The following is a 12,795-nucleotide window of genomic DNA, read 5'->3' as shown; positions in this document are numbered from 1 at the left end:
AGGACCCTATATATGTATCTGTTTATAAGCTTTTAAAAATATCGGCAAGGATTGAAGAATGTATCTACTTGTACATGTTTATCAATTATATCAAAGTTTGCCACTTGAAACAAAAGTTACCATATTCATATCGGAGTATTAAGAGAAGTGTCATGCAAGGACCTACGGCGATGTAATCAAGGGTGGTTTAGATATCGGTCAGATAAGGACTAATAGCGATTGTCCATCTGCACGTATTCGAGGGTTGTTTATGTGGGGGTCAAGGACTTAAAACGATTCTCAATTTGCACGTATTCAAAGGTTGTTTATGGGGTGGTGGGTCAAGGACGTATAGCGATTCTCAATCCGCACGTATTAAAAGGTTGTTTATGCGGTGAGTGGGGGGGGGGGGTCAAGGACTTATAGCGATTGTCCATCTGCACATATTCATGGGTTGTTTATGTGGTGACGGGGGGCGGGGGTCAAGGACTTATAGCGATGGTCCATCCGCACATATTCATGGGTTGTTTATGTGGTGACGGGGGGCGGGGGTCAAGGACTTATAGCGATTGTCCATCTGCACATTTTCATGGGTTGTTTATGTGTTGACGGGGGCGGGTGGGATCAAGGACTTATAGCGATTGTCCATCTGCACATATTCATTGGTTGTTTATGTGGTGACGGGGAGCGGGTGGGATCAAGGACTTATAGCGATTGTCCATCTGCACATATTCATGGGTTGTTTATGTGTTGACGGGGGGCGGGTGGGATCAAGGACTTATAGCGATAGTCCATCTGCACATATTCATTGGTTGTTTATGTGGTGACGGGGGGGGGCGGTTGGGGGGGGGTCAAGGACTTATAGCGATTCTCCATCTGCACGTATTCATGGGCTGTTTATATCGGGGTCAAGGACTTAAAACGATTCTCCATCTGCACGTATACGAAGGTTGCTTATGTGTGTGTGGGGGGGGGGGGTCAATGACATATAGCGATTATCCATCTGCATGTTACCGAGGGTTGTTAATATGGGTGTCAAGGACTTATAGCGATTATTCATCTGCACCAATTTGAGGATTGTTCACATCGGGGTCAAGGACTTATAGCGATTCTTCATCTGCACGTATTCGAGTTTTCTTTTATTATGGGGGCTTAGGACTTATAACGAATCTCCATCTACACGTATTCGAGGATTATTTAGATAAAGATCATGTATGGACTTATAGCGATGCTCCATACGCATGTATTCGAGGGTTGTGTAGACGCTGGTCAAGGACACGTGGCGATGCACAATTTACACATATATGGGAGTTGTTTAGCTATCGATGTTCCATTTACACGCATTGTTGTTTAGGTGAAGTTCGAATCGTGTGAGGACGTATAGCGACACTCCATTTGCACGTATTCGAGGGTTGTGTAGATGTGGGTCAAGGACTTATAGCGATGCTCCATTTGCATGTATTCGAGGGTTGTCTTAATTTTGGTCATGTTAGGACTGATAGCGATGCTCCATCTGCACGTATTCGAGGGTTCTTGAGATTTTGGTCATGTAAGGTCGTAAAGCGATTCTCCATTAACACATATACGGAGGACGTTTTGATGCGGATCGTGAAAGGACTTACGGCGATGATCGATTTGCACGTATTCAAGGGTCGTTCAGATATTGGTCATATAACAACTTATACCGATGCTACATATGCACGTGTCCAAGGGTCATTTCAGGAATGAATTGTGGGGTTGATGTCATTATCGGGGTATGAACGCAATTGGGCTGCCGCTGGTCAAAGTGTGGACTCTACGCGTACTTTGAACAGCCAAACTGCGATAAAGATAAAGTAAACGTTTGAAAAATTCCAAATATATCTTTACTTTTACTTGTGTAACATTTCTTTAAATTATATTACATACTTTTTGGACATCGTTTTCTGGTTCAAAGTGAAATGTTGTGTTTTTATCAAGTGGGAGTAACTACAAAGGATTTTACATGTATATTGATATTTTCACTCCTTATTTTGCAGTGAAAATATCAAATTGATATTGATACGGTATCGTATGCCGAACACAATATTATCGTGTCCAATCGTTACGAGGTGAAGGAGGATATAACGTTGGTTAGCACGACGTCTTGTGTTTCATAGCTTAAACAGCCATTGGGGATGTTTTCATGGGTATTTTTAATAATGTAGATCCGACCCCGGTGACGAGCGTGCAAGGTATGTAGGCGTGTTTCTGGAAAGGCACGTTTGCAAAAGATTCATGTTACCTTTGTCATATATTAAATCCGAGTCTTCGTAGCCCTGTTTTCATGATCATGTCATAACGATTGGACAAGGTGAATGTTATCGAAACGTTGCAGAACGATAGCCTTCATAGCAGGAAAATTGAGAAGGTTATTGCAATTGGAAATAAAACACATTTATTACTTTTAATCTGAGCGATAATGTCAGCTGGTAAAATTGAGGATGAAGTGAAACTATTAGATGTATTGAACAATATATTTTGAATTAAATTTCACGGTCATATTTATTTCAAGTAAAAGCAGAGAAGCAAACTAAATAGTAAATATCAATCACTCCTTTATGTCCCGTTTTATTTTTTGCCCACTGACTTAGAAATTATGTGGTGAATTAAATTCTAGAAAGATGGGAAATATTAAAAAAACGAGCACTTAAATTTATAAATAATGATCATGTTTAAAAATGTGATGAATTACTTGAAAATCTAAATAACCAACTGTTTAAGAAAGACAAATAAAATCAATAAATAATCAAATACCACTTTATCTTCTGATAAAATAAAAACTATTATCATGCTTTTAGAAATGGTTTAAATTATACCCGCTAGAGAGTGTCAGACTCTGGAGCACTTTTCCCAAACACTACCATGAGGATATAAATCTTCATCAAGTCAAGAGTGTGGTCGGTGTCTGGGACGGAGGGATCTGCCACTGTTCCTGCTGTACGGACTCTACGGAAATTGTGCTAAAGTTAATTAGCCTGCTGCATGTTGTTGTTTGTCCCTCAGCTATGCTTTAATCGTTTATTTCTTGTTTTGATATTGTTTGTATCTATGCACTTATTTTGTTTAAGTTTAGCCTGGTGCATGGTATTTGTCAGTCAGTTCTTGCTGGAGCATTTCTTGTTATTTAAGTTATTTAGTTCTGGTCATTTTCTTCTTGATAGCCAATGCCACTAGGTAATAGTTGTACTTTATGTGTTTATATCATCAAATTTGTTGCAACTCAGTTACTTATTTTAATGACTTATGCAGCTTTTCTTAACCCTTTTCATGCTAGTATTATAATATCTTCCAGATAATTTTGACTACTTTTTTGCAAACGCTACCGCATATCAATTAATATGTTTTATGTGATATTAATTTATAAAAATATCTTTATAATATGGACCGTTATTACTGAACGCTAGATCATAATTTTTATTCGATGCATATTTCTTTTCTTCTTATATACTTTACTAAAATTATTTATTATATTTATTAAGTAAATGTCGGTCATAAACATTTCCTACCGTGTGCTTACTGTTGTTATAATTCCCGACAATAAATAACTTTTGACTTGAATTGACTGGAGTTGTTTCAGTGTGTGTATACCAAGTGATAAATTACGGCATAAATGCTACGTCAGAAGACAATGCTTGCTTCAAATGAAGTCTTTAAACAAAGATACCTTTTACTATTTATTGACCATATTAAATGAAACATGGCGCTGTCTTAGCCGCTCACATAGCCCCGCATTCGGTTTATACTAGAGTTTGATTAATAAATTAATCTCTTAAAACACATCGACAAACCTTTCCTCGAAACCGCCGCCTGATGGAGCACTGTCAAAACATTATTTTGAAAACAGGTCTGTCAAAGTGTTTAAGGAAACTAATCAGCTAATCAAACTCCGATAATGAAACGAAGGCTGGGCTCTTTAAGCGTTTTAGTCTTTATATGTTGTGCGCCCTAACTTTAATGCGTTCAATAAGGCAAAGTTATACAGAAGAGGTCGAAGGTTCAATATATATAATAGGGCAATCCACATGTGTGTTCAAAGTGTATATGTATTTACAAATATCAGTATCGTAACTATTTATAAAAATAATAAATTATGATTTTACTCAACTTTCGTTTATTTCCGGTTTCCCGACCGACCCAAGTTTGTTGCACCAGACCTTATTTTTTTATTGCCACCAGACAATATTTTATGTCACAAATACATGTTTTCTCATTGAATTTTTATCCATTTGTTAGTTTCGTTAACTTAAAAGACGCGTAAAAGGTGTGTTTATAAAGCACTTTAGTTAATAGTTCAAAACAAATTAGAAAACAACTCATCGACACATTACACAACTATAAAACAAAATGCACACACACACACAAACAATAATGAAATTATAATGCGTTTTGAATGATTTTGTAGTCTATATACTTTTTAAAAAAAAAACAACACCCGTCAACCATGTTACCAAGTGTGTATGATGGTTGATATGAAAGTGAGAATGTTCAATAGATTATTTAACACAAAAACTATGTAGATAGTGAAAAGCAATAGAATAAGACATGAAACGTTGAGCAGACAAATGCGACGGTATTAAGTTTGAAAATGACATTCAGACCCACTCACATTTACACTTTTGTTCTTGTTTTTCAGGTTATGTTGGTTTCGTAGTTGTATGTCTTGGTGGCTCCTTTGTTGCACTAGCTACTGGCTGCTTTGCAGTCTATTTGATTGTCAAGCGGAAAGATAAGAATCGCGTACATGCCTCGGAAACCGGTGTAACCAAACACACGAAAATGACATTTCATCAGAATAAGTTGCCACAGAGAAGCAAAGTTAAAACGTTATTTCTTATTCAAATACAATACCAAAACTGCACTTTATCAGGCAAGAAATGGCGCAACAAATTCTGTTCAGCCATATTTTTAAGTACTTGCCGTAATGTTAAACCAAAACATAGTTATCATGGTAATCAAAATGGATCCTTTATCGAACAACTTAAAAAGGAGAAAATTGCAAAATGTGTGCCAGAACTCAAAACGTGAGCTAAGTTTCATCTTCTTATAAAGCACTTCGAGAAACTGGGACTCAATTAAAATATCATTTCTATGTACTTATGGGTAAATATGTTATTGTTTTAACCCGTTAAATTTGACAATACATTTAAGACGTTAGGATGGATTGTCTCCCTCAAAAAAACTCTTTGTGTATTGTTGTTTTTTGTTTCATTTTATGTATTTTTGATAAATGTTCAGTCTCAGTGGGTTTCAACTTTCATGTAAGAGATTCTTCGCAGAAATTCATCACAAATGGTGAAGTAAATGAAATTATGAGTGCGTTTTGAATAAAGGACACTGCAAAATATATGCAGTTAAAAGTGTCAAACCTGTTACGTATTCGTTTCGGTCACGATTATTCAAAATGTTTGTTGATTGGTCAATATATATACAAAAATAACTTCTTACAAATCAAATCGTTTTAATGAGATAACCTGTGGACAACTTATCAAAGTTTTATTCAATTGACTGCAGAACATTTTGTGCCATATATATGTTTATATGATTGACCTTATTTTTGTATGAGCAATAAAAAGAATTCGACTCAGTAACTTGTTAAAATGCCTTAATATCTCGTTTCTAACGACTTACGCATCTCGTCAAAATGACTTAGTGTCTCGTTTCTAACGACTTACGCATCTCGTTAAAATTACTTAGTATCTCGTTTCTAACGACTTACGCATCTCGTTAAAATGACTTAGTATCTCGTTTCTAACGACTTACATATCTCTCTGAAACGACGCAATTGGTCAGTCATAAACGAGATACTCAGTCGTTTATACGATATACGTAAAAAAGCATGTACGCTTTGCCCACGTAGATTAATAAAAAAACTGTTTAAAAGACCCTATGCCTTGTGTTCATGAATCAAGTTATAAAATTTCCAACGCCTCTAGAAAGGTTCAATTAAAAGTGTGCCCCTTTTGTTGCACTAGCTGTTGAATACCAACATGTCAAACACAGAGAACAAAGATGGCGCAACCTGGCTATGCCCCTCTTGTTGCACTTGCTATTGAATAATAATAATAATAATAATAATAATAATAATAATAATAATAATAATAATAATAATAATAATAACTTTATTTATAGAAGGTAACACATTAAGACATAGGCATCATATTATGAAAAACATAACACACGTCTTATTTACATTGCGGCCATCTGAAAGAACATACACAGACACACACACACACACACTAAATAAGATGTGATGCAAATAATTAATACTCAAAACACAAATGTGAAAACATATTTTGAACAATACCGCAAAAATACATATTGTTAAAAAAGCATTATTACATTTTTTCGTCATGGCCTATAACTAGAATTAATGATCGTTTTAACATGTAAAATGCTTAGAATGGGATTTCAGAAAGGTACGTATTAAAATGTAATACGAAAACATAAAGAAACATGAATATAATACATTCATTTAACACATCAATGCTTAATAATACATCAATTTGTACCTAAATGTTAACAAGAAAACTCATCAAAATTGTTTAATTGAGTAAGTAGGACAGTCACACATTTATTTAACACCTTACTCAACAAATACATACGTATAAACTATACCTGTGGTATGCATGGAATTATGCATATAATTTTTACAACGGATTTTGCGATTGATGATGTAAATAGAACTTCTTACAGCGGGTTTTAAATGTCTTTTCCGTGTTAGACTTACGTATTTCTTCTGGTAAAAAATTCCAAACTTTCCCACTGTAGCATGCAAACGAGTGTTTCTTGTATTGTGTTTTATGTCGAAAGTGAGCAATGTCTTGTCGCGTGGAAGATCGTAATCCATATCTTGTGTTGCTAGATATCTTAATAATGTCTCTTATGTAACTCGGTGTAAGATTATTAAAAGATTTAAATACCATAACAGCCGTTTGATATCTGCAACGGTATTCAAATTGAAGCCATTCTAATTTTTTAAATAATTCATGCGATGGCGTTCTAATAGGCTTAAAGAGAATAATTTTTGCAGCTCTTTTTTGAAGCAAGGTGATTCTTCTCATATGCGTTTGCTTACTTTTCCCCCAAACGCTACAACAATAGTCAAACATAGGAAGTATATACGATTTATAAAACAATTGTCTCATTTGATCCGTTAAAAAATAATTGAGTCTTTTTAAAAGGGCTATCTTTGCAATTACTTTCTTGCAGACAAATTCAACTTGCAGATTCCACGACAATGATGAATCAATAATAATTCCAAGCAATTTCTTCGAAGTTACATTTTCAATAAGTACTTTGTCTACGAATAAATTGAGTGCACATGCATTTCTTAATTTTGCATTTGAACCCAACAACATGCAATTAGTTTGTGGATGTATTGCCATGTTGTTTACTTTGCACCAATCCGATACCATATCTAAATTTATTTGCAACGTACGTTCAATTTCCTGCGTATTTGAACTTTTTGCATATAGTGTAGTATCATCAGCATATAAGTCAATCATGGAATTTTCAATTTCAAAGGTTATGTCATTAATATATATAAGAAAAAGAATGGGACCAAGAATGGATCCTTGAGGAACTCCAGACCTTATACATCTTCGTGAAGATTGGGAATCCCCAAACTTTACAATTTGGTGTCTATCTTTCAAATACGAAGTTATCAGATGGACGGAATTATCACTGAAGTTGTATAATTTCAATTTATGTATAATATTTGGTGATCTACTAGATCGAACGCCTTTCGTAAATCAAGAAAGAGAGCACCTACATAGTTTCCATTGTCAATTCCATCAATCCAATCTTCAATTATTCTTATCAACGCTGTATGACAAGAATGTTTTTCTCGAAACCCAGATTGAAATTCATGTATGACATTCGTATTTTTTAAAAATGTTTTGATTTGATTTGCCAAGTGCCGTTCAAACACCTTTGACAGTGTTGGAAGGATAGAAATTGGTCTATAATTATTTGGATCATTGCGATCAGAAGATTTATATAAAGGCAAAACCTTAGCCTCTTTTAATGAGTCTGGGAATATTCCTAGCCGTATGCTATTATTTATAATGGACGTTAGTGGTATAACAATACAATCACCACATTGTTTTAGGATATTAGGCCCTATTCCATCTAATCCTGTAGCTTTCGCCGTATTAAGCTTATCAATATACATTTTTACCTCTAATGGGGTGTTGTAAGATATATCAAAGTACTGACCCTTTAGCAAACTATTTAATTTGGTACCAAGTTTTGAAAAATGTGTTTCATCAAACACTGATTTATTGATACAATCGGATATGTCAGTAAAATGCTTATTGAATACATCTAATATTTGTGCATCGCCAACAACATTTATTCCGTTTGTATGAAGGTATTGTGGTAATATTATACTATTATTGTTAATAGTGTCATTATTATTATTCAACTCTCTGAGGTTCTTCCATAACACCAACATGTCAAACACCAACATGTCATATTGAATACCAACATGTCAAACACACACAAAACAAAGATGGCGCAACCTTGCTATGCCCCTCTTGTTGCACTTGCTATTGAATACCAACATGTCAAACACACACAGAACAAAGATGGCGCAACCTGGCTATGCCCCTCTTGTTGCACTAGCTGTTGAATACCAACATGTCAAACACACAGAACAAAGATGGCGCAACTGGCTATGCCCCTCTTGTTGCACTAGCTGTTGAATACCAACATGTCAAACACACACAGAACAAAGATGGCGCAACCTGGCTATGCCCCTCTAGAACAAAGATGGCGCAACCTGGCTATGCCCCTCTTGTTGCACTAGCTGTTGAATACCAACATGTCAAACACACACAGAACAAACGTTTCAACGTTTTGCTTCCGCTCCCGAAGATTGTGCTTTATTGCGCGCATACAAATAAAGAAAATATATGGATTAAAAGGCAAAGCAAAAAAAATAAAGGATTTTCTAAGAGTCATCATTTTCGCACGATAAAAAATACAAAAAAAGCGCTCTCTGTAATTGAGCTACTGAGCGTGTTTGAGCCGGATTCTGGATTCACTTCCGTTCTATTTCATGTTTAAAACTTTCTGATTGGAACCATGTGGAAATCCCGTGTAATACGCTCACATCAATAACACCGTTGTTAAAATTCATTTATTGTCTTTCGAAGAACTACTGTTTTTAGTATTATGGGAAATGCATTTTTAAGCCACATGTTTAAACGGACCAATTTTCCACAATTTACTGGGCTGATTCAATTTGGATCATCTCTTTCGCTCAGACCGTAAAGATTTGTAACTTAATTCGAACAAGAAAACATAAGAAAGATTGCAAGTAAAAGCAGCAAATCAAAAAGGCAGTCGTAATTAATTTTGCGACCAGTTATCAAGTAGTATATAGGACAGGATATTAGATATTTCGTAGTATTAATTTTAAGTGAAGAAAACGTAAGATATTCCAATTCAAAAATAGATGCGTTATAAGTTTGGGTCAATATATATGTATAGTGTTGCACTGTAACTCACATAATAGAATAACCCAAATCCGTATGTATATCGATGGTTTACTATGTCATAATTCTTTACATCTAACTATACGCTGCAAGTAGATCGCGTAGTGATTCAAAGAATTGAATAACAGAATACACCTGATTTCGTAATCCTTCGTTGTTTTTCAGGCATAAAAGTCGCCTGTCCGAGACTAAACATTAAAAACAGGCAATCAACAACTTTGTAGATGTCCCCGCCATGTTAATTTTACGAACTACTTTTACTTATGCACTGGCAAATACCCGAGACTCGTCCTTTGGCGGAAATTGCCAAGTGTTCCGCTTGATAATAACGTTATCGTGTCAGAGTTCAATAAGTAGTTTTACTTCCAAATAAAACAGTAAGTCCATCAAATAGATTGAACGTACAAAACGTGCCCCCCCCCCCAGATGGCAGGCAAATGAACCATAGAAACACCTTATTTTTACCTTAAATTGATATCTTAACAATTAAAATGATGTTATATGTATGGGTTATACATAGTTTTTATTCATAAGAATATTCAATTTATAAGATGTAGAAATGTTTTCTTGAATAAAGGGCTGTAAATACCGCTTAAGGTAGAACACCCCCACTTGAAACTCTGTCCATCTAACCGCAACTGGTATACTGTTACTCACAATTACTTCCATTCTTGAATTAACATGTTATATTTAGTGCTCGGAGTATCAAATTTATTATCATTTTCATTTATAACCTGTGAAGCCTCATTTACTTCAACATTAATTATTTTGGCTTGATCAGGGCGTTATAACCCCCCGCCCCACCCACCCCTTCACACCCACGCACGCACGCACGCACACACACACACATGCACGAGGGAATATAGGAAAAACGGTGTTGTGTTAATCATAGTGATGGTGTTTTTCTATTTGAACCATGTTTGAGAGGGTTTCAGTTTCTTGTTTTCGTCTACAATTCAAATACGCAAGTTTACATTTCGCTAACATGCTTTCTTGAAAGATATTTATTTATAAGATTCACTTTAATATCTACTATTTAGATGTGTGTAACAAATTATGGTGTTGCTCCATTTGCACGTATTCGAGGGTTGTTTACATGTTGGTCAGGTGAGGACTTATAGCATGTTCCATTTGCACGTATTCGAGGGTTGTTTACATGTTGGTCAGGTGGGGACTTATAGCGAGTTCCATTTGCACGTATTCGAGGGTTGTTTACATGTTGGTCAGGTGGGGACATATAGCGATGTTCCATTTGCACGTATTCGAGAGTTGTTTACATGTTGGTCATGTGGGGACTTATAGCATGTTCCATTTGCACGTATTCGAGGGTTGTTTACATGTTGGTCAGGTGAGGACTTATAGCATGTTCCATTTGCACGTATTCGAGGGTTGTTTACATGTTGGTCAGGTGGGGACATATAGCGATGTTCCATTTGCACGTATTCGAGAGTTGTTTACATGTTGGTCAGGTGGGGACTTATAGCATGTTCCATTTGCACGTATTCGAGGGTTGTTTACATGTTGGTCAGGTGGGGACTTATAGCGAGTTCCATTTGCACGTATTCGAGGGTTGTTTACATGTTGGTCAGGTGGGGACTTATAGCATGTTCCATTTGCACGTATTCGAGGGTTGTTTACATGTTGGTCAGGTGAGGACTTATCGCGAGTTCCATTTGCACGTATTCGAGGGTTGTTTACATGTTGGTCAGGTGGGGACTTATAGCGATGTTCAATTTGCACGTGTCGAGGGTTGTTTACATGTTGGTCAGGTGGGGACTTATAGCATGTTCCATTTGCACGTATTAGAGGATTGTTTATCTGTTGGTCAGGTGGGGACTTATAGCATGTTCCATTTGCACGTATTAGAGGGTTGTTTATCTGTTGGTCAGGTGGGGACTTATAGCATGTTCCATTTGCACGTATTCGAGGGTTGTTTACATGTTGGTCAGGTGGGGACTTATAGCATGTTCCATTTGCACGTATTAGAGGGTTGTTTATCTGTTGGTCAGGTGGGGACTTATAGCATGTTCCATTTGCACGTATTAGAGGGTTGTTTACATGTTGGTCAGGTGGGGACTTATAGCATGTTCCATTTGCACGTATTAGAGGGTTGTTTATCTGTTGGTCAGGTGGGGACTTATAGCATGTTCCATTTGCACGTATTCGAGGGTTGTTTACATGTTGGTCAGGTGGGGACTTATAGCATGTTCCATTTGCACGTATTCGAGGGTTGTTTACATGTTGGTCAGGTGGGGACTTATAGCATGTTCCATTTGCACGTATTCGAGGGTTGTTTACATGTTGGTCAGGTGGGGACTTATAGCGATGTTCAATATGCACGTGTTCGAGGGTTGTTTACATGTTGGTCAGGTGGGGACTTATAGCATGTTCCATTTGCACGTATTCGAGGATTGTTTATCTGTTGGTCAGGTGGGGACTTATAGCATGTTCCATTTGCACGTATTCGAGGGTTGTTTACATGTTGGTCAGGCGGGGACTTATAGCATGTTCCATTTGCACTTATTCGAGGGTTGTTTACATGTTGGTCAGGTGGGGACTTATAGCATGTTCCATTTGCACGTATTCGAGGGTTGTTTACATGTTGGTCAGGTGGGGACTTATCGCGAGTTCCATTTGCACGTATTCGAGGGTTGTTTACATGTTGGTCAGGTGGGGACTTATAGCGAGTTCCATTTGCACGTATTCGAGGGTTGTTTACATGTTGGTCAGGTGGGGACTTATCGCGAGTTCCATTTGCACGTGTTCGAGGGTTGTTTACATGTTGGTCAGGTGAGGACTTATCGCGAGTTCCATTTGCACGTATTAGAGGGTTGTTTACATGTTGGTCAGGTGGGGACTTATAGCATGTTCCATTTGCACGTATTCGAGGGTTGTTTACATGTTGGTCAGGTGGGGACTTATAGCATGTTCCATTTGCACGTATTCGAGGGTTGTTTACATGTTGGTCAGGTGGGGACTTATCGCGAGTTCCATTTGCACGTATTCGAGGGTTGTTTACATGTTGGTCAGGTGGGGACTTATCGCGAGTTCCATTTGCACGTATTAGAGGGTTGTTTACATGTTGGTCAGGTGGGGACTTATAGCATGTTCCATTTGCACGTATTCGAGGGTTGTTTACATGTTGGTCAGGTGGGGACTTATAGCATGTTCCATTTGCACGTATTCGAGGGTTGTTTACATGTTGGTCAGGTGGGGACTTATAGCATGTTCCATTTGCACGTATTCGAGGGTTGTTTACATGTTGGTCAGGTGGGGACTTATAACATGTTCCCAT

At 37.0% G+C, this 12,795-nt stretch overlaps 1 protein-coding gene across 1 annotated transcript; it reads right to left on the bottom strand.

Annotated features, from left to right (window-relative positions):
* Positions 1-10,904: 10,904 nt before the first annotated feature.
* On the bottom strand, positions 10,905-12,795 carry LOC128244135 (uncharacterized). Its single transcript, XM_052962149.1, has 2 exons — positions 11,860-12,795; positions 10,905-11,618 (listed from the first exon to the last, which is right to left on the bottom strand). The coding sequence occupies exons 1-2, from the start codon at positions 12,793-12,795 to the stop codon at positions 10,905-10,907; spliced, it is 1,650 nt and encodes a 549-aa protein (XP_052818109.1).

This window comes from Mya arenaria, chromosome 8 (assembly GCF_026914265.1).
Source record: "Mya arenaria isolate MELC-2E11 chromosome 8, ASM2691426v1".
Taxonomy (NCBI): Eukaryota; Metazoa; Mollusca; class Bivalvia; order Myida; family Myidae; genus Mya; species Mya arenaria.
Note: the sequence above shows the minus strand (reverse complement) of the source record. Positions and strands in the feature narration are given on the sequence as shown.

Coding starts and splice junctions, on each gene's coding strand:
- LOC128244135 (XM_052962149.1), bottom strand. CDS start 12,795: ATGGGAACATGTTATAAGTCCCCACCTGACCAACATGTAAACAACCCT. Junction 11,619..11,859: donor AGTCCCCACCTGACCAACAT/GTAAACAACCCT, acceptor CCTGACCAACAG/ATAAACAACCCTCTAATACG.